The following is a 21,598-nucleotide window of genomic DNA, read 5'->3' as shown; positions in this document are numbered from 1 at the left end:
AGTGTGAAGGAGGGACCAGCTACACCGAGAAGCATTGTGGGAATTGGAGTCTATTGCAATCCATCAATCACGAAGATGTGCGATGTAAACAAGGAAGTCGGTGGTGAAATAGAAAGGGACATTTAAGTCTGTGAGGAGATCACACGGAGCTGGTAAATATATATTTATCACCACTGTTTGTCATTATATTCAGTGTGTTATTTGTATTCGAATTTTTCAACTGTATACTAGATGTATACAGCTAAATATGCATACATATACTGCATTGTAAAACTCAGCTCAAGACTTCCGTGTAACATTACTTTAGCCCTGGTCAATGTCGTTTCATTATGTAGCTAGCTAACGTTAGCCTGTTTGCGAATGGTACAGAACGTTTAAATGGACTTTTCTAATGAGTTTAATTGATTAACAACTGCTAGAAATGTGCTCAAAGTATGTGTTGGATCCATTAATGTGTATATAATCATAACATAATTATGATACCATATTAAATGGTTATGGAAAGGCATGTACTAACTAGTCTAATAATGGACTAAAGGACTAAACGTTATTCCTTAGTCCAAGGACCTTTACATGTTCAGTTTAGAGGCGAATTGGCACTGACGACCAAAACAGCCAAATACTCAATCTAAACATGAATCGATTCTCAATTGTGCGTACTGTTCTAGAAACATAAAACCCTTTACTTTCAAATCACATCAAAATATATAATTTCACAAATGCAAAATATAAACTTACTAGCAGACTCACACTGTATAAACTGGTTTAAACACAGTTTTTTTCAGTGACAACATTGTGGTGAACGTCTTCCATTTACACATAGGTGTTTGGAGACTCGATAGCTATTGGCACAGGTATGCCTCCGTCTGTTTTCCATGAACAAGCGCTGTAACGTGGAAATGTGGCCACGTGGGAACCCTAACCCTAGAAAGCTTAAAAAATATATATATATTCTTTATTTTTTTATATATTTTTTTTAAAGATGTTTCCAAAACCATCCAGCAAGCGATGCATTTTAACATTCAGAACGAGCGTTGGGGCTCTTAACAAAACGACTTTGGCTAGAAGATACTCTCGTCAATAGGCGATAAAGATAGTTAGCTAATGTGAATGTCTTAGCCAGGTACATTTTCACAATTTTTCGCGAAGCAGCCAGTTGGAATCCTGCGTCTGCCGGGGAATAAATAAGTGAGAAGTGAGTTTGCACCCGCATTATAGAAATCCTAGATCCCATCTCCTGCCATTGTGCCCTTAAGCAAGGCAGTTAACCCCCACAACTGATCCACGGGCCCCACAGTATGGCTACCCTCTGCTCTAACCTCTCCAACTTATGTTTGTGTGTCTTTCGGAAGGGTTGGGATAACGCGGAAGTCGAATTTCCTTCAAACAGGCAAACAGCCTGTTTGCTGTTTGTATTGCTCATTAATATTTCGTAGTACTGGGATTGTCTTTGTACTACCATGTAAATACATACATTTTTAGGAACACTTATGGAAATGGCACTGGTTTGGTAATTTCTCTTCTCTGCCACATAATCATTGCAGAGTTCCTGTTTCATGCCTCATATAAGCCTACAGAATGGAGGAGAGACACAAAAGGATTCTCCAACGCAATAGGGTCAATCTCGTGAGCGACCTGAACCCATCAGATATGTATGATGGACTTCTGTCAAAAGGAATCTTTACTCAAGACATGATCGACGAGATAAAGGTAAAGTGTGACACTATTCTTCTTGACTATTATTGTCTGTCTTGCAGGAATCCCAGGAATAGACATCATTATGATTAGGCTATCCTCATTTCCATGCTTTTGCACACAGCGAAGTCTGGAATTCTAACCAAGTATCATATGCTACTTTCAGTTCTCACAAGCCCATGCCTTGTTCCTCAATTTCAGAGATCAGGAACCAGACGAGACCAAGCCAGACAGTTGGTTCGAGACCTGGAGACTCGTGGGAGTCGGGCCTTCCCAGCTTTAATAGAGTGCCTTCGTGAGAAAGGGCAGCATAGCCTGCCGGATCTCCTGTTGGCGGGGGAACCACAGAGCCAGCCTCTGCCTGTCCTTGTCCGGCCAGTCGTTAGGCCTTTGCCAGTTTGTAAGTATGCCTATGTGGTTAAATATCATCTGTGATTCATTGCAATGTCGGTCCATACTACTGAAATGTTCATATTTGCTTTGGATTTTCCTCTATTTTGACAGACTCTCATGTGGACACTGTGGTAACCCCTGTCTATCCAAGTCAACCAGTTAGACCTTTGCCTATAACCCCTGTCTATCCAAGTCAACCAGTTAGGCCTTTGCTTACGCCTACCACTCCCAGTTTATGTAAGTGATCACAACAATTTTCTGTTCGTACTTTGACATATGTCTCTGAATATTCAAGTATAAAAGTGGTGATTTTTATTACAGCCCCTGAAAGGGAGTTTGGAAAACCCAGGGCAACAGGAAGAGTTAGACGTGACAGTATTCAGGTAAGTTATCTTGCCTTTTGGCTCTATGTACTATAGGCTAAATGTAGCATCTGTTCCCCATTGTGGTTTTCGACAGTACTCTCCAGCGGAGTTGTTGTATCTCAGTTCTGTTGAATTTAACTTCACATATTATGCTATATAAATCCACATACTGTATCTTGCCTTGTCAAGATTACAACAAGTCTAAATTTGAGTCTAACCAGTTCCCTAATTTTATAGTTTGGATATACTGTGGAATCAATGCATGCTTTTCTTTCATGTTCTCCCAGAGTTATAAGATGGATGCCAGCCCCTGTGGACACTGCCTGATCATAAACAATGTCGATTTTGAGCCTCAGTCAGAGCTGAATAACCGCACAGGGTCCAACATAGACTGCGACAAACTGGAGAGAAGATTTCAATCCCTTAACTTTGTTGTCCTTGTCAAGAGAAACCTGAAACAGAAGGTGAGTATTTCCTCATCTACCCTCCTTTATATCTATTCATGTTTAACTTAGATACTGGCCTAATGATCTAATGCTTACAGTAATAACTATATTTCAGCAAATAAGGCAGGAGCTATCAGCTTTGTCCAAGAAGGATCATTCACAATGTGATTGTTGTGTGGTGATCATGCTATCACATGGGACAGAGGTAAGAGACTCCTTCTATCCTTTTACAAATGCATAGAAAGTAGAAACGTTTGTCTTTCTGGAGATGAATAATGTTATTTCATTGCATATTTTTTTTAGGTAAGTCACAATCGCTTCCCTGGTGCAGTGCATGGAGTGGACGGGCCCAATGTCCCAGTTCAGCTCATCACAAACTACCTCAATGGTCGGAACTGCCCATCCCTACAGGGCAAGCCCAAGCTCTTCTTCATCCAGGCCTGTGGGGGAGGTAAGACAACTTCGCTGTAGGAGTTTCTTATGCTTAGTGATCCCTTAGTACAGCTTATGCAGCACTGTAACAATAGTGTTATAAATGTGTTGTAATACTTGTCTGTACACTGGGTTACATATCCAACAGTGGAGGAAATATTTTGGGGAAACCAGTCTCTCTCTGTCAGTCACCACCCCGGATTCATGTTTGAGAAACCTAGAACTGCTGGAGTCCAAGCTAGGATACTAATATCTACAGTACCAGTCAAAAGTTTGGACATGCCTGCTCATTCAAGGGTTTTTCTTTATTTGTACTATTTTCTACATTGTAAAGACATCAAACTATGAAATAACACATGTGGAATCATGTAGTAACCAAAAAGTGTTAAATAAATCTAAAACAATATATATATTTGAGATTCTTCAAAGTAGCCACCCTTTTCCTTGATGAGAGCTTTGCACACTTGACATTTTGACATTCTCTCAACCACTTTTGACATTCTCTCAACCAGCTTCACCTGAAAGGCTTTTCCAACAGTCTTGAAGGAGTTCCCACATATGCTGAGCACTTGTTGGATGCTTTTCCTTCAATCTGAGGTCCAACTCATCCCAAACCATCTCAGTTGGGTTGAGGTCGGGTGATTGTGGAGGCCAGGTCATCTGACGCAGCACTCAATCACTCTCCTTCTTGGTCAAATATCCCTTACACTGACAGTGTCACTGACAAATCACCCCCACACCACCTCTTCCATGCTTAAAGGTGCAAACCACACATGCAGAGATCATCCGTTCACCTACTCTGCATCTCACAAAGAACTTATAAACTTATCCTCTGCAGCAGAGGTAAATCTGGGTCTTCCTTTCCTGTGGCGGTCCTCATGACTTAAATGTAAATGTAAATGTAATGAGAGCCAGTTTCGTCATAGTGCTTGATGGTTTTGGGACTGCACTTGAAGAAACGTTGAAAGTTCTTGAAATTTTCCTGGATTGACTGACCTTCATGCCGTTTCTCTTTGCTTATTTGAGCTGTTCTTGCCATAATATGGACTTGGTCTTTTACCAGATAGGGCTATTTTCTGTTGGCTCAAACTGATTGGCTCAAAGCCATCAAGAAGGAAAGAAATTCCACAAATTAACTTTTAAAAACACATACCTGTTATTTGAAATGCATTCCAGGTGACTACCTCATGAAGCTGGTTGAGAGATTGCCAAGAGTGTAAAGATGTCCTCAAGGGAAAGGGTGGCTATTTGAAGAATCTCAAATGTAAAATATATTTTGATTTGTTTTTAACACTTTTTTTGTTGCTTACTACATGATTCCATATGTGGTATTTCATAGTTTTGATGTCTTCACTATTATTGTACAATGTAGAAAATAGTTTTAAAAATAAAGAGAAACTCTGGAAGGAGTAGCTGAATCAACTTTGGACTGGTACTGTAGATGGGATGTTACTATGTCTATTACGTTCATGATCTATATCTCTAATAAAGATAATACATGTGCGTTGTGGTCTGGCAGGTGAGAGAGACACAGGCTTTGAGGTGACTCCTGACGAGGATAGGCCTTGTATTGGAGGAACAGATGACCAGACGGACGCCATGCCCATGTCCTCCAGCAGTGACTCTCTGAGCACTCCGTCTGATGAACCAGATGCTAGGGCCACACTGCCCACACCTAGTGACATACTGGTGTCCTACTCCACCTTCCCAGGTGTGTGTGTTGGGGGGGGGTTGCTCTCAAATAAAATACTTATTTGTGGTGATCAATCGCAAGGAAGAGTCATTCGTATGCCTGTCGCCCTGATGTCTGTTTGTCTATGTGACTTGAACAGGTTACGTCTCCTGGAGAGATACACAAGCTGGCTCCTGGTATGTAGAAACACTGGATAACGTCTTAGAAGACAATGCTGCCGATAATGACCTGGTCACCATGTTAATGATGGTGAGTTTGTTGTTTTTAATATTGTAAAGATAAAATGACAATACAGTTAATTTATAGTTTAAACAAAAATAGTGTTATAAAGCTGTATTTTTATTTTGAACGGCAGTAAGGATATTCTCTTATGAAGCTATTAATGTTTTTGTTTGTGGTCAGGTAAACCATGAAGTTTCACAAAACTCAGCCAAAGGCCTCTACAAACAGATGCCTGGTTCCTTTAACTTTCTACGCAAACTTCTCTACTTTCAAGTCCTGCCCTGCCAGAGACCAATCCAGGCATGACGGCACTCTCAGGAAACATTTGTCTCTTCATGTGCCATTAAAAAAAATATCCTCTACCAATGTTTATCTGGATATGTGAACAAAAGGACCAAGATTGGAATTGTATGTTTGTTCCTTTAAAATGTTCTTTCTTTTCTTGTTTTTACACTCAATTTTTGCTCTTACAAGATTGCAACATCTTTGTGACAATCAAAAACATTGTAATCAGTAAAAAACAATGGTATCCTTGAAGCGCTCTGCAAAAAATGAATCGGTACTGCACCCTCTATAACCACTGTGGTTATTATTTGACCCTGCTGGTCATCTATGAACATTTGAACAACGATTTGGCCTTAATGGCCATAATCTCCATCTGGCACAGCCAGAAGAGGCCTGACCTACCCCGCAGAGGCTGGTTCCTCTCTAGGTTTCTTCCTATGTTCCTGCCTTTCTAGGAGGTTTTTCCTAGCCACTGTGCTTCTGAATTTCTTGCTGTTTGGGGTTTTAGGCTGTGAAAGTGTATAACCACTTTCTGCTGATATCAAAATGGCTTTATAAATACATTTGATTTGATTTGATGACCTTTACTGTTAGCCAGAACATCTAATGTTTATAATATGTTGTTTTCATCTTGAGTGATTTAGTTTTAGGTGAATGGGTGTTCAGTGAATGGGTATTAATGTACTATAGCTGAGTGTTGTGATGTTCAAATATAATTGTGTAATGCTCTGTTCTGGTTGTCTTTCTATACAGTTTTGTATTTATTTGAAGGTTACCGTTGCATTCACTCAATTTAATGAGAGACTGTAGAGTTGACTGACTCACTATGTCTGTAGCCTTAGTCAATTGTAATTTTTAGCTCAGTTGTCCATTGCCTGAATCTAATGATGCAAACGCTAGAATCTATCATTGGAGTAGATGCACATTTGGCTACACTAGAGGAGAGAGCTTCTTGGGAAAATAATTCACACCTAGATATAAATATAGTACTGCTTATGTCTCTATTACATTTGAATACTTCACACGGTAGAAGTTGAAGGATGTAAAGGTAAGTGTCCAATAGATGGAGTCTGTGAGTCAGATGTTGAGGATTTGGTCTGTGTACATACCATACACAGACCAAATCCTCAACATCTGACTCTATGACGCCAAACAGTGTTTCCCGAACTGTGGTCCACAATACATAAAAATCCATCTAATGGTGGATGATTTTCATTTATATTCCAAATCACAGCATTGTGGATTCAGAGTCCTGCAACACAAATAATCCTTTGTGATTCTTGAATCCAAGAGAATAATAATATATTTATTTTATATGGCGCTTTTCGATACAATCTCATAGTCTCTTTAAAAAAAATACACAACAACAGATGGCAGATTATTGGGTGTTTGTCTTCCGCAGTTTAAGATGATAAGACATCGAGGCAGGATGGAAAGCGGTTGCTTGAGGCGGGGGAGCATAGATAGTAGGCCTACAGACAGGAGAAATGTCAGTCAGGCCCCAAGAGCTCTTCATCAGGCACATTGACGTCTACGATGTTCAGCTCATCTCTAGGTAGGCTGGATCGTCAAGTCCCCAAAGTGTATCACCCACCTGGGTGACGCTTCGGCAACTATAAAAGGGACAGAAAAGACCACCACACCTTGGTAGTATCCAGGAACAGTCCTTTCAAGTTTTATTAGTCGTATGCACAGGATACACATGGTGTACACTGTACAATAAAATGCTTACTTGCATGTTCCTTCTTGACAATGTAGAATATAATAAACATTTTAACATAAGTATAATACAGGAAGGCACAATGTGTGGTCCAATATGTACACGTGCTTTGGGGAAGGGGTGGATTGGGGTGTTTAAATTGTGCATTATTAGCTATAGTAAATACACGTCTGGTAGTAGCAAGCCTGTGTGAGTGAGTGCATGAGTGCTAAGGTATGGAGAATCAGAGCAGGTGGTCAGTCCAGTTCAAGTGTTCAGCAGTCTGATGGCTAGTAGGTAGAAACTGTCTCTGAGCCTGTTGGTATCAGTCCTCATGCTCCGATACCGTCTGCCCAACGGTAAGGGAGTGAACAGCTTGTGGCTGGGGTTTGAGGGGTCCTTGATGATGCTGTCCTCAGGCACCATTTCGAGTAGATGTCCTGGATGGGTGGGAGCACGGTCCATCTTCATCACCCGCTGGAGGGCATTGTGGTTGTGGATGAAGGCAAAGGGTGGCTACTTTGAAGAATCTCAAATATAACATAGGTCCTTCTGTAGCTCAGTTGGTAGAGCATGGCGCTTGTAACGCCAGGGTAGTGGGTTCGATCCCCGGGACCACCCATACGTAGAATGTATGCACACATGACTGTAAGTCGCTTTGGATAAAAGCGTCTGCTAAATGGCATATATTATTATTATATTATATATTTAGATTTGTTTATCACTTTGTTTTGGTTACTACATGATTCCATATGTGTTTATTTCATAGTTTTGATGTCTACACTATTATTGTACAATGTAGAAAATATTAAAGATAAGAAAAACCCTTGAATTAGAAGGTGTGTCCAAACTTTTGACTGATGCTGTAGGCGTTACTCTTGTCCAGATGTCATGCCATGTGAATAGCGATGGAAATGGCATGTTCTGTGGATCTGTTGGAGCGGTAGGAAAATTGGAGTGGGTCCTGTGTGCCTCGCATGCACTACGGACGAGCCTGTAGTCTCTCATCCTGCACACCGCTTTCGTCGTCCTAGGAACTGGGGCAGGTGAAATGCCAAGGAAGAGCAGAGGAGCCAGCTCTAACCTTGGGGCCGATCACAATTTACAGTATGTGTTTTTGTGTTCATATAATGGTGGCGTGCCATGCAACTTTGGCACCTGAATTCCATGTAACTTTGGTTCCACATTGCACTGTGTAATGCATATACATTACATGCATATACATTACATGCAGGTATAATGTAATTATAGTGTAGTTACATCGTATGACACCGTACTTACACTGTACCATACATGCCTATGTAACTACACATATCTCTTCTGTTAATCAGTGTTGTTGCAGCCTTTGAGGAGTGGAAACATAGTGGAACAAGCTGCAGCTGAAATGCCAGGGTTAAACTCTTAATTGACAGCAGCTGCTCGGTGTGATCTCTTGAGATGGAGGCGTTCTTTGTACCAATTATGGATATGAATGAACACAAACATAAATCCACTGTCAGTAAATGCTCTCTCTGTAGGTGTTCAGGGGATGGAGCATGGGGTTGAAAATAGCCAGACCTGGCCTACGTGCTACAGACCTAAAGGTTAGTAGGCTTAATAGTTCATCTGTAGGCTCGAACTGTTAGAGCAAGTCTCTTTTTGTTTGCAATGGAGTCCAGTTGCACAATATTTTCAGTTATAATTCAATTGTTACTATAGGCTTACACTATTATCTTTTTAGAAAAGTACTTGCTCAATTATGGTTTTGTGTGCTGATTTCACGAAGAATAGTATGTTTGTAATGTACTGTTAATCACATAAATGATCTGATATGCATTGGAGAAACGTCATCAAGCCTTCATGATTGACCCACAAGGGCAATTGATTCAAGGGCAACTGATTTGAGATCAACAGAGGGCGCCGATGTGCAGACTTCACCAGCGTCAAGGTAGGCCTAAACCACTGGTGCAAACTTTCCACATAGGCCTACAGGCTACAGTCATTTCAACTGGAAGAGTTCGTGCTTTAAAGGTAAAGTGATCCACATCGTGTAGTGTCAAAACATAGCTCTCTCCTCAAACCACTTTTGGTTTGGATTGTGGTTATGCATGACAAAAGCGAGCCACACGTCTTTGGCGGGCATGAGAGTAGATCTAAAATACATGCCAAGAGGGCATCATTGTGGGACCAGTCAAGTGATTAGGAAAAAGTACAACATTTGCAACATTACATTTGTGGATTTTAAATTGATGAGTCATTTAACGTAATTATGCATAAGTATTCATCTATACATTAAATCCCATTTATGATCCAATTCAATTTGTTCTTTTAACTTTATAACACATTTTGAATCAATGTGTTTAAAAAAAACTGTAACGCTAAATATGTCCTATGTGGCGTCTCCTCACGGAGTGATTAAGACTGCCTATCAGCAGCACTCCCTGAATTCCATTCCGCCTTTTATGCAGGGAAGTGGCTCGTGTGTCTCAATAGCGTCAGACTTCCCAGTGACTCACTGACTTGCGCTCGCATTACAAGTCGAAGTTTTGAGTGCAAAAGACAGTGGGTCCGAAGTGACGCAAACCGATCTATCTATTTCACGGCACTTTTGACAAATATTTTTGTTCTGTTTCCATAACAAAACGCACAAAGGGATAATTCTCTGTTGATGAAGTCCCACCGCGTGTGGGACGTAGAAAGTGTTGAGGTGCACCTTTAGATTACTTCAGTGGCCAGAAGTGAAAGACATTGATTTTCCTTTCCCCAGCATTTGCAGCCTGTGCTGGGTTGGTGGAACATGGGCACGCGGATCCACAAGGTCTCTGGACTTATCGTCTCGTTGATATTTACCTGTCATCTAGTGAATGTAAGTTATTTTTTGCATACTTTTATTTTGAACTTTCATTTATTTCTGGTGAACCAGTTTTTGTAGATCATCTGCTCTAGTGCTCACACCGTTGCACGCACAGCAACCTTATTTATTTCCCAAAGAAAAGAAACGTAGTTAATCATTTTCAAAACGTTATTACAAGATATGAAACGTATTGGCTGTTTGTTACTTGAGTGTTTCAGTTCAAGTGTTGTTACATATACCATAGTTGAACATATATAATTCCCCACACACTAATTATATTTTTCATAAAGATGCTGTTAAAAGTAATGTGACAAACTAGAATCTCTAGTGGAATAGAGTTGATCTAATTCTGTCCATAGAAACAGTCTATTCATAGTCTATCTGGCGTCTACATGCTTTAAACTTTTTCAAACTTATATCTGAATCACACTCACTTCACTTGAAACACTTCAGGAAAATTAGCAATATTTGACCACATTTCCATTATTTGCAAAAATGATGCAATGGTAGCTAATTTAACTCACTTGGTACCCAGAAGGAACTGATTATTACGTTTATTCAGTTATAGGTGGTAGCTGCAGACAATAAAGGTAACCTAGGGCTACATAAAATAATGATGGACGGTTAGTGAAAGAAACTGGTCAGCGTCTAGAATTGGTTGCTTATTAGTGACTGTGCAATACAATCAACGGTAACAGCTTTTTTTCTTGGGGGAAATACTGGTGTCTATAACATATCTTCATTGTGTCAATATACTTTGATCATGCCACTTGTTCTTGTATAAATATTAATCCGTGTGCTTTTCAACTTGATTGTGCTAGTGACATAATGTTTTCAATTCATTCAAAATGGTCTGTGACTACCTCTTCAGACAGAGCTTCACAGTCCTTGGATCATAAGGATCATGTATAAGATGTCGCCTGGCCCTGCATTCAAGTGATGTGCATTGTAGGAGTTGCCACTTTATCAAACATTATGAGAATAATTACTAGACTATACCTGCGATCATGTCTGGTTTCTCGCCTATTTGTTCTCTAACAGAAAAATCTGTCACGGTCTGTCTGCCTGTCTGTCTGCTACTACTCTGTTTTTAATTTGATCAAAAGTTAAGCCTTTTCAGAAGAGCTCACTGTAGTTCCTGTGGTTTACATGACGATAATGGAAAGTGTTGTTGTTGTCATGTCCAATTGGCTGAAGTATGTGGGTTTTTCTGTTTCGGGTGCATTTTCAAGCATATCAATCGCTATCGAAGATCAACTTATTTTGGGGTTTCCATTTGGCAGGAATCTTATAGAGGTTGACTCAACTTCTTGTTGGTAATGGCAGATGGCTTCCATAGTTTTACAAGTAACCTCGGTGACAATAGCAGCATAATTGAATTATCTGGGACAAGGAGCAGTATCTGTTTCCAGCGTTTTGACTCTGCACTGTGACAGGCTTGACACTTGATTCAATTAAGCATGTGTACTGATGTTAGCATAGGGCCCCCTTCACTCGTCTGGAATGTGAGGGCCAGTTCTAGCAATCAACTCAAACAATCAATAGCTAGGTTTCCGTCAAATTGGCTTCAGATTTTCATGTGAATATTCTAAAATCGGCATAAAAACAATATGCGCATTTTCCCACGAGAGATGTGCTCCCATCAAATGGACTTGTTGCAGATAAAAGTCTGTGCTTGATGTCATAATATATTAAATTCCCATGTACCAAATTTTTTTAAACAAGTTAAATGGGTTTCCATTGCATTTTCAACTCTACTGATGGTTTCTCACAAAAAATGTTGCTTTATATAGCTAGTGTGCCCACAATGATATTGGAATGTGCGCTCTAGTCAACTGCTCGCAGATACAGTGCAGGTATAGCCTACATACATGATGAGATTATTATGGACAAAAGCCAAGCATCAATGATCATGTCACCAGAATAAGACCGTTGCTATTTTCTGTAAAGGATCATCAACTTTCACTTTCACAACCCTGTGAAGTTCGTCATCATTTATTTAATCTGTAGCCTAATAAACTGCATCGTTTCCCGACGAGTCGGAGTGGAAGGGTCACACTACATGTCATCGTGTGACTGCAAGTTTACTTCGATGTAATGGTTATTATATAAATATTTGAGCGTAAAAGCGTTTCCACCCACATTTCTCTCATAATTAATTTTACAGACAAAATGATCCCGCATAGCATATTTTGTTTTGTCGACATTTGGAAAGTTTACCGACAAATGTTCTGTTTCCATCAGGCAGTCATTACATTTTTCTATCCGACATGTACTTAACTCGCATGAAAAGGTTGGATGGAAACCTGGTTAATGTCAATACAACTCAATCAACTGCTCTCATCCTGCCTTTAACCATAAATATCTTATGTTGGGGATAATTTAAGTGAAAGGGTTTTATTGTTAACACACTGATGAAGCCACCAGCACCTGTCCAGGGTAGTCGACTCAGGGCTGGGGTTTCTAATCTTGTTCTCTGCCTGTCCTGATCATAGATATAGAACATGGTATATCTCTATGAACCTGACACCCTGTCCTTCTCGTGATAATACGAGCAGTTTGGAGTTTGGAGGCCACTTTGTTTTCTGGTTGTCTGACATCAGAACCGAGCACTGCTGACTATTTTGGCTCTGTGAGCCCTCCCGGTATAGAATACCACAGCCACAAGTGTCCCCTGACTTCATTGGTGTCCCCTGACTTCATTGGTCGTTGTGTGTAAGGGGGAGGTTGCCCTGGATTTCTGAGCTCATATACATCATCTGTGCCCATTGTCATAAACTTGTTCTTTTTTAATCCTGTAAAACGATCCCCTTTGAACTCTTATGCAACATCTTGATATAGCTAGTGATAGAGTCCAGGGTGTCAGACCATGCTTTGTGTCAGGCCATGTGGTATATTAAGTAAGCGATTTAGTCTGTTCAAATCAAATTTCAAATCAAATTTATTTATATAGCCATTCTTACATCAGCTGATATCTCAAGGTGCTCTACAGAAACCCAGCCTAAAACCCCAAACAGCAAGCAATGCAGGTGTAGAAGCACGGTGGCTAGGAAAAACTCCCTAGAAATGCCAAAACCTAGGAAGAAACCTAGAGAAGAACCAGGCTATGAGGGGTGGCCAGTCCTCTTCTGGCTGTGCCGGGTGGAGATTATAACAGAACATGGCTAAGATGTTCAAATGTTCATTAAGAGTATGATCATTAAGAGTATCTCTACCGATCCTGCTGTCTCTAAAGAGTTGAACACAGCAGGTCTGGGCCAGGTAGCACGTCCGGTGAACAGGTCAGGGTTCCATAGCAGGCAGAACAGCTGAAACTGGGGCAGCAGCATGTCCAGGTGAACTGGGGACAGCAAGGAGTCATCATGCCAGGTAGTCCTGAGGCATGGTCCTAGTGCTCAGGTCCTCCGAGAGAGAGAAAGAAAGAGAAAAAGAGAGAATTCGAGAGAGCATACTTAAATTCACACAGGACACCGGATAAGACAGGAGAAGTACTCCAGATATAACAGACTGACCCTAGCCCCCCGACACATAAACTACTGCAGCATAAATACTAGAGGCTGAGACAGGAGGGGTCAGGAGACACTGTGGCACCATCCGATGATACCCCCGGACAGGGCCAAACAGGAAGGATATAACCCCACCCACTTTACCAAAGCACAGCCCCCACACCACTAGAGGGATATCTTCAACCACCAACTTACCATCCTGAGACAAGGCCGAGTATAGCCCACAAAGATCTCCGCCACGGCACAACCCAAGGGGGGGCGCCAACCCAGACAGGAAAATCACGTCAGTGACTCAACCCACTCAAGTGACGCACCCCTTGGCATGAAAGAGCACCAGTAAACCAGTGACTCAGCCCCTGTAATAGGGTTAGAGGCACAGAATCCCATTGGTGAGAGGGCAACCGGCCAGGCAGAGACAGCAATGGCGGTTCGTTGCTCCAGAGCTTTTCCGTTCACCTTCACACTCAATCATATGACCCACTGAAGAGATGAGTCTTCAGTAAAGACTTAAAGGTTGAGACCGAGTCTGCGTCTCTCACATGGGTAGGCAGACCATCCCATAAAAATTGAGCTCTATAGGAGAAAGCCCTGCCTCAAGCTGTTTGCTTAGAAATTCTAGGGACAATTAGGAGGCCTGCATCTTGTGACCGTAGCGTACGTGTAGGTATGTACGGCAGGACCAAATCAGAGAGATAGGTAGGAGCAAGCCCATGTAATGCTTTGTAGGTTAACACTAAAACCTTGAAATCAGCCCTTGCCTTAACAGGAAGCCAGTGTAGGGAGGCTAGCCAGTGTAGGGAGGCTAGCAAGTGTAGGGAGGCTAGCACTGGAGTAATATGATACATTTTTCTTGTTCTATTCAGGATTCTAGCAGCCATATTTAGCAGTAACTGAAGTTTATTTAGTGCTTTATCCGGGTAGCCAGAAAGTAGAGCATTGCAGTAGTCTAACCTAGAAGTAACAAAAGCATGGATGAATTTAAAAAAATTTTTTTTTTAAGTTTCTGATTTTTGCAATGTTACGTAGATGGAAAAAAGCTGTCATTGAAACAGTCTTGATATGTTCGTCAAAAGAGAGATCAGGGTCCAGAGTAACGCCGAGGTCCTTCAGAGTTTTATTTGAGACGACTATCGACGATCCATCGAGATTAATTGTCAGATTCAACAGAAGATCTCTTTGTTTCTTGGGACCTAGAACAAGCATCTCTGTTTTGTCCGAGTTTAAAAGTAGAACGTTTGCAGCCATCCACTTCCTTATGTCTGAAACACAGGCTTCTAGCGAGGGCAATTTTGGGGCTTCACCAAGTTTCATTGAAATGTACAGCTGTGTGTCATCCGCATAGCAGTGAAAGTTAACATTATGTTTTCGAATAACATCCCCAAGAGGTAAAATATATAGTGAAAACAATAGTGGTCCTAAAACGGAACCTTGAGGAACACCGAAATTTACAGTTGATTTGTCAGAGGACAAACCATTCACAGAGACTAACTGATATCTTTCCGACAGATAAGATCTAAACCAGGCCAGAACTTGTCCATGTAGACCAATTTGGGTTTCCAATCTCTCCAAAAGAATGTGGTGATCGATGGTATCAAAAGCAGCATTAAGGTCTAGGAGCACGAGGACAGATGCAGAGCCTCGGTCTGACGCCATTAAAAGGTCATTTACCACCTTCACAAGTGCAGTCTCAGTGCTATGATGTGGTCTAAAACCAGACTGAAGCATTTCGTATACATTTCGTATACATTGTTTTCTTGAGAGGAATGGAAGATTCGATATAGGCAGATAGTTTTTAAAATATATTTTCTGGGTCAAGGTTTGGCTTTTTCAAGAGAGGCTTTATTACTGCCACTTTTAGTGAGTTTGGTACACATCCGGTGGATAGAGAGCCGTCTGTTACTGTGTGCTGCTGCTTTGTCACCCCAGATCTGTCTGTGCGTTGAGATTTAGATGCAGGGATCCAAAGCCAAAATTACCACATACAGTATTTCAGTGAGTGAATTGCAACGGTTCAGTGATTTACAGTGTTTCATCTTTTTGCCTGCCCACCCAGTTTTCTATGTTCAATCAAAAATACAGACACTCTATAATACGTTTTCTATTGACTAGCTTACCTGTTGTTCACTGTTTAGAAAGTTGGGCCTCAATAATTTGAGCTAATTGGGTGAAGACTTGGCTTGACAAACATTGCATTGTTGACTTAGTTCTCCCCCCAGGAGGCATAGGAGGCCATCTTGTCTATGAGGACAATACTATCCTGAAGTGTCTGGCTTACCCTGGCCTCCTCAAACATATTTAGGTGCACACACACGCACACACACACACACATGGCTGTGCACATATGGAGTGCAGCAGACACTATAGGTAGTTATTTACACTGCAGTAGAAGTGAGGTGTGACAAATGGGCCTGGGTGGACAGAGGTCACAGAGGTTAGGACTCTTTTTTTTCATAGTTCACAGTATGGGCCTCTTTATGATTTATTCACCCCAGAGATTGATTGCCCTGTGCCTTGGGGGTACACATTTCCATTCAGGGTTCCCATGCAAAATGGTACTCTTCATCTTGTTTGAAGTTGATTGTGAAGCCTCAAGCATCTAATTTTACAATGTATTCATTCTCTCCCACCATTCTTACTCATTCGTCGGAGAGCATCAAAATATTGTTTGTGTGCAGAGTATTTGGCACTCACAGTTAATAAAGCAGAAAATAATTTGTTTTGTCACTCCGCTCTACAAACAAACCTCTTATATTTCTTCTCACAATGCAGTGTGCTTTGCGGTTGTGGTTGTTATGGGGAGCGTGTGCTTCGCTTTCATGTGTGTCGCGTCCGTGTCAGGCGGAAGGGCAGACTCCAAACACAGCTGCACCTCAGCTGGTACAGCAGGACTGAGCATGTGCTGACATGAGCAGAAGCAGCATAGCCTGCTCCTCTCCTAGTGCCACCTTGCCTGATGCAACAGGAGACCCTGAGAAACCCTGTTTCCCTTTCTTTCTTCCTCCCTATTCTCTCTCCCCTAGATCTTTGCTAGCCTGTATTTTAGAACACACATCATCCAAAACTACTAGTATGTTGCTGTGACATTCTGGCCAGAAATCTTGCTCTCTTCATCCCTCGTGGAATTATGCTAGATCTTGACTGACCCACGAGCTATGTTTTAAGTGTAGGACAAGGGCTACAATTATCCTAAAATATAAATGTCCATGGTGTCAACCCACTGGGCACAAAATGGTTGAATCAAATCAAATGTATTTATATAGCCCTTCGTACATCAGCTGATATCTCAAAGTGCTGTACAGAAACCCAGCCTAAAACCCCAAACAGCAAGCAATGCAGGTGTAGAAGCACGGTGGCTAGGAATTGGGAATTCAACTATTTTCAAGTGGGTGAATAAAGGTTGAAATCTCATTGATCAATCATCTCAACCAAATATTACCCACATTTCCACGTTAAAATGACCTAGTGTGACCAATGGGAATGGCCTCTAAGAAGTCCTTCCAGACATAAACAGTCCAATGTGAAGTCTAATATACCTGATGCCAGTAACTGTTTAGTGGGGATTCAGCTTGAGTGAATAAGCTTTAGTCTGGGTGGATTCTTCCTCATACCTCTTTTATGGAACTATGTATGTCAGTCAGAGAGCCAGTTGAGTTCATGACAAGGTCACCCACTGGCCGGAGGCCTCAGTGAGGGAAACTATTCCTGTGTGTCCCAAATGGCACCCTATTCCCTATAGTGCACTGCTTTTGACCAGAGCCCTATGGAAATACGGTGCTATTTAGGAAACATACTTCATATTTTGCTGGTAGACTTTCTCTCCCGGCTGCCTGTCTCTTGGCCTGCACTTATTGGAGATTCATTGAAATGCTAAGTTAACTGTATGACATTTTCTCCCGTCGAAGGCTCTTTATCGTCGTCTGTGTTCTGTAGAATCTCCATAATTGTCTTTTCCCCTTGCATTAACGTTAAGCCATTTGAATGCCCTCCTTGTTGTCCAGAGGAGTTAATGCATTGTTATGTAAGGTTCCTACTCCCTGGTTGTAGACTTCCCTGCTCTGCAACTTTGAAGCGGGTTAGCCTCTATTTTGTTGCCAAAAGTATATTATTAAGAAAGTATTGTTCTTTTTTAACCTAACTTTTTTAAAACTCCTAGTGACCCTGCCATCCTGTGGTTTGTTGATTACAAATCCACTTCCTTATTTGGTGATTCCCAAACCACTGAACAGAGACTAGAAGGCCCATGCCATCCTTTCCTTCAATGTCAGACAAGCCCCTGCCTGTCCCGAGAAGAAAAACTCTGTTTTATCAATACTTTTTTCCCTTCTTAACTCCAGTGAAATGCACATTCTCCCTGGGTGTTATTAAATCATTGATGTTTATTGAGGAAACCCGGGCAACGGGTATTTCACTGCCCTTGGGTCATTTTGCCTCACTGCAAAAAGGAAGGTAATTAAGAGGGGGAAAAGACTTGTAACTTCTGGTTATGTTTTTTATTTTTTTACTGGGTTCGTGGGCCTCTGTTGATACTGTGAGTGACAACTTTGTCATTTTATCCTGTAAAAAGTGATACTTTATTCAAAAGTCTGCTGGATACAACTATTTGGATGCTAAATCCAAATAGAGCTTGCGCCTGACCCAGTACAGTTGACCTAGTGGACGCATCCAGGACACAGTAACTGTATTGCACAGTGCTAGTGCACTGTTGGCAAACAGGTATCTTTTGAAGCACCTGACAAAATATGTCTCAGTTTGCCTCTGTGTAGCCCTGTAGCCCTGTAGTCCTGTAGCCCTGTAGTCCTGTAGTCCTGTAGCCCTGTAGCCCTGTAGTCCTGTAGCCCTGTAGTCCTGTAGTCCTGTAGTCCTGTATTCCTGTAGCCCTGTAGCCCTGTAGTCCTGTAGTCTTGTATTCCTGTAGCCCTGTAATCCTGTAGCCCTATAGTCCTGTATTCCCGTAGCCCTGTAGTCCTCTAGCCCTGTAGCCCTGTAGTCCTGTAGCCCTGTAGCCCTGTAGTCCTGTAGTCCTGTAGCCCTGTAGCCCTGTAGCCCTGTAGTCCTCTAGCCCTGTAGTCATCTAGCCCTTTAGCCCTGTAGTCCTGTAGCCCTGTAGTCCTCTAGCCCTGTATTCCTGTAGCCCTGTAGCCCTGTAGCCCTGTAGTCCTGTAGTCCTGCGCCTGGTAGTGTTCAGCTCTGTAGTCAGCACCCAGGGCCTCTGCTCTACACCCCTCTCATCCTCTCTCTCAGCCTACACAGCCCATTAGACTGGAGAGAGCAGCTAGGAGATAACCCCCTGAGAGGCCACACGAGTCTGCCCGGAGTTAGCATGTCAACAGCCTTCCTATGAGAATGGACAATTCAACCACTCTCTCTCTCCCTTGCTCTCTCGCTCTCTCTCTTCCCTCTAGACTCTACAGAATATACCTTGTGTTATTTGTAAATTCACCTTTGCTTTCTATGTATATGCCTTGTGTTGGGGTACTAGTGGGGTAGAGGAGGCTGGTAGGAGGACAGGTTCATTGTAATTGCTGAAATTGAGTCAAACATGGCACAGAGTCAAACATGTGGTTTCCATGTGTTTGATACCGTTCCATTCCAGCCATTACAATGAGCCCGTCCTCCTATAGCCTCCCCCACCAGCCTCTGTAGTGGGAGTAGGGTTTTGGTTAAGCTAGGGGTTACCAAACTCTTTTGTGCCTCGACCCCATTTTTGTATTTTTTTAAACGTGCGGCCTCATCATGTAAAAAAAAAAGTGATGTAATTGGGGCTATGACAATCTATTACAAATCAGTCTGACAGCACTTTTGGCAGTATTTCAATTGGGAAGGAAGCATGGTTTGAAATGACTGAAATGCATCAGAAAGGTATTGGAAAGTTCAAAAGATCGTCATGTAATCATTTTTTAGGATCTTCTTTGTGGATAATAACAATCATTGATGATGTTCTTATTCCCCCAGTCTGATTTAGTGTCTGGTCTCGTACACTGTTCTATCGAGGCTTGTGGGCATTGTAGAGGGAAACGATAGAGGGAAACGTGACCCTCATTTTCAAATCAAGTGACTCCACATGGGGTCGTGACCCCTAGTTCGGAAAATGCTGGGTTAAGCCACAGTAGGATGTGCTGAGTAAATTACACTGTGCTCACTACAGCCTTTCTCGTCGGCTGCATCTCCAAGCCACCTGAGCGTGAGTTTCACCCTGCGTGACTTAATTCACAGTAGCAACGGTTGTCAAAAGTGATAGAAGGTAAAATAAAATAAAATCCAATAAATGTAACAGCTGCAGAATGGAGTAAGATTCTCACCTTTTTATTTATAAAAAATAATCCATCAAATATTGACTGTATTACAGCACATAAACAATTGTACAATAATGTATAATGAGAGACAGAAAATCTATGTAATCTAGGCATTTTGGGAGGACTTCTGGTATTCAATTGAATGTTAAATATTTAAAAACATATTCCTTGAAATTATACACACCAAGGTTTTTAAACCCTATATGGAACTATTTTATATGTTTTGTTTTTATATTGATAGAATATATATTTAGAGGGGCCTCCCGAGTGGCGCAGTGGCCTAAGGCCCTGCATCGCAGTGTTTTGCGGCGTCACTACAGCCTGGGGTTCGATCCCAGGCTGTGTCACAACCGGGTTCCATAGGCGGCACACAATTGTCTCAACGTCGTCCGGGTTAGGGGAGGGTTTGGCCGGGGGGGCTATATTTGGCTCATCACGCTCTAGATACTCCTTGTTGCGCCTGCAAGCTGACTTCAGTTGTCAGTAGAATGGTGTTTCCGCCCAAAACATTGGTGCAGCTGGTTTCAAGATTAAGAGTGGGTGTTAAGAAGCAAAGCGTGGCGGCCTTGTTGCGCCTGCAAGCTGACTTCAGTTGTCAGTAGAATGGTGTTTCCGCCCAAAACATTGGTGCAGCTGGCTTCAAGATTAAGAGCGGGTGTTAAGAAGCAAAGCGTGGCGGGTCATGTTTCGGAGGATGCATGACTCGATGAGACAAGATTGTTATCACGAAATTGCGGAGTAAAAGGGGCTAATTGTGCAGCGCCATATGGGACTCCCGGGATTGAACCCCAGGTTGTAGTGACACCGCAACACTGTGATGCAGTGTCTTGGACCGCTGCGCTACTCGGGAGGCCCTTTTACGTTATAATCTAATCAAACATCAACAATTTTCTATCCAACAAGGGGAACACGTACTGTAAGTAGACCGTTTTTGCTTCTCTCTTGTCACGTAGTTGCCATGTCAGTGCGTTTGATCCCCGTCGATATGGAAACTTTCATAAACACACGGGTCAAAACAGTTTTGTCCCATGTCAATGATTTCTGACGATACCCCTGTCCCTTTGAGACAACGTTTCAGACGTTTTCCCGATAGTAAAGTCCAGGAGAAAAGGTGGTTTGCACAGGTAATCGTGTGAATATTGTCCGTTTCTATTTTGAAAGCAATTGGTAAAGAGGCAATTAGATGACAAATCTGCACTTCTCAAATACAGCCAAAATATGGCAAAGAGATGTGTATTGCCAGGTGGGCGTGGCTTGAGCCTTGCTACTCACAGCACTCTCTGGTGTATCCTGAGAAACCAGGGAGGAAATCTGGCTAAGTGATTGGTCTCATCATGAGGTATCTTTAGAGCAACAGGCGACAGAGGGTTGGAATTTAGGATTTTTTGTTTTCTCCCTTCAACTAACAGCCAATTGTTTGGTGTGGTGGTTACCGTAGTTGTTTGCGATTGTCTACAGAACAGAACGGGGCCACCCTGGTGCTGACACATCGTCCTGTTGGGGGAAATGACACCTGGATTTATCTGCAGGACAAGTCGAGCCCCACTTCCCCGGAGTAAAAGTTTATTCAGGCTTTCCTGTGCCATGCGGGGGCGCATTGCAGTCAGACCATGTCCTGTCTGTCCTCTCCTATAGGGCCTAGGCTACATAGCCACAGCAGTAACCCTGTGTGTTGTTTTTCTTCTCTTCCCTGGAACTATCTGCTCTCTGAAGTGTGTTTGGATTAGAAAATCCCC

At 42.1% G+C, this 21,598-nt stretch overlaps 2 protein-coding genes across 14 annotated transcripts in view; both read left to right on the top strand.

Annotated features, from left to right (window-relative positions):
- The first annotated feature begins 2 nt into the window (after positions 1-2).
- Positions 3-6,264, top strand: casp9 (caspase 9, apoptosis-related cysteine peptidase). 2 transcript variants are annotated; one of them, XM_035738968.2, is made up of 11 exons: positions 3-152; positions 1,545-1,710; positions 1,897-2,095; positions 2,200-2,325; positions 2,410-2,471; positions 2,741-2,917; positions 3,015-3,104; positions 3,203-3,350; positions 4,851-5,042; positions 5,164-5,273; positions 5,427-6,264. In XM_035738968.2, exons 2-11 carry the CDS (start codon positions 1,579-1,581, stop codon positions 5,550-5,552), a joined length of 1,362 nt encoding a protein of 453 aa, XP_035594861.1. In that variant the 5' UTR covers positions 3-152; positions 1,545-1,578; the 3' UTR covers positions 5,553-6,264. The 2 variants fall into 2 exon arrangements, with proteins under 2 accessions (XP_035594861.1, XP_035594862.1); XM_035738969.2 differs by lacking the exon at positions 3-152 and adding an exon at positions 1,021-1,390.
- A 3,449-nt stretch (positions 6,265-9,713) lies between these two features.
- Positions 9,714-21,598, top strand: part of LOC118359984 (basement membrane-specific heparan sulfate proteoglycan core protein-like) — a 154,600-nt gene continuing 142,715 nt past the window's right edge. For all 12 annotated transcript variants that reach the window (XM_035738966.2, XM_035738954.2, XM_035738960.2 and 9 more), the window contains exon 1: positions 9,714-10,075. In XM_035738966.2, coding sequence (XP_035594859.1) covers positions 10,007-10,075 — 69 coding nt within the window. In that variant the 5' untranslated portion in view covers positions 9,714-10,006. The remainder of the gene's footprint in view (positions 10,076-21,598) is intronic.

Source organism: Oncorhynchus keta, chromosome 27 (assembly GCF_023373465.1).
Source record: "Oncorhynchus keta strain PuntledgeMale-10-30-2019 chromosome 27, Oket_V2, whole genome shotgun sequence".
NCBI lineage: Eukaryota > Metazoa > Chordata > Actinopteri > Salmoniformes > Salmonidae > Oncorhynchus > Oncorhynchus keta.
The sequence above is the reverse complement of the archived record's forward strand: the minus strand, read 5'-3'. Positions and strand labels throughout refer to the sequence as shown.

What these genes read in the sequence shown, in the direction of transcription:
- casp9 (XM_035738968.2), top strand. Translation starts at nt 1,579, where the DNA reads ATGGAGGAGAGACACAAAAGGATTCTCCAACGCAATAGGGTCAATCTC. An exon ending in CGTTAGGCCTTTGCCAGTTT is followed by an intron (nt 2,096 to 2,199) that starts GTAAGTATGCCT and finishes CTATTTTGACAG; the next exon opens with ACTCTCATGTGGACACTGTG. An exon ending in GTCCTACTCCACCTTCCCAG is followed by an intron (nt 5,043 to 5,163) that starts GTGTGTGTGTTG and finishes TGACTTGAACAG; the next exon opens with GTTACGTCTCCTGGAGAGAT.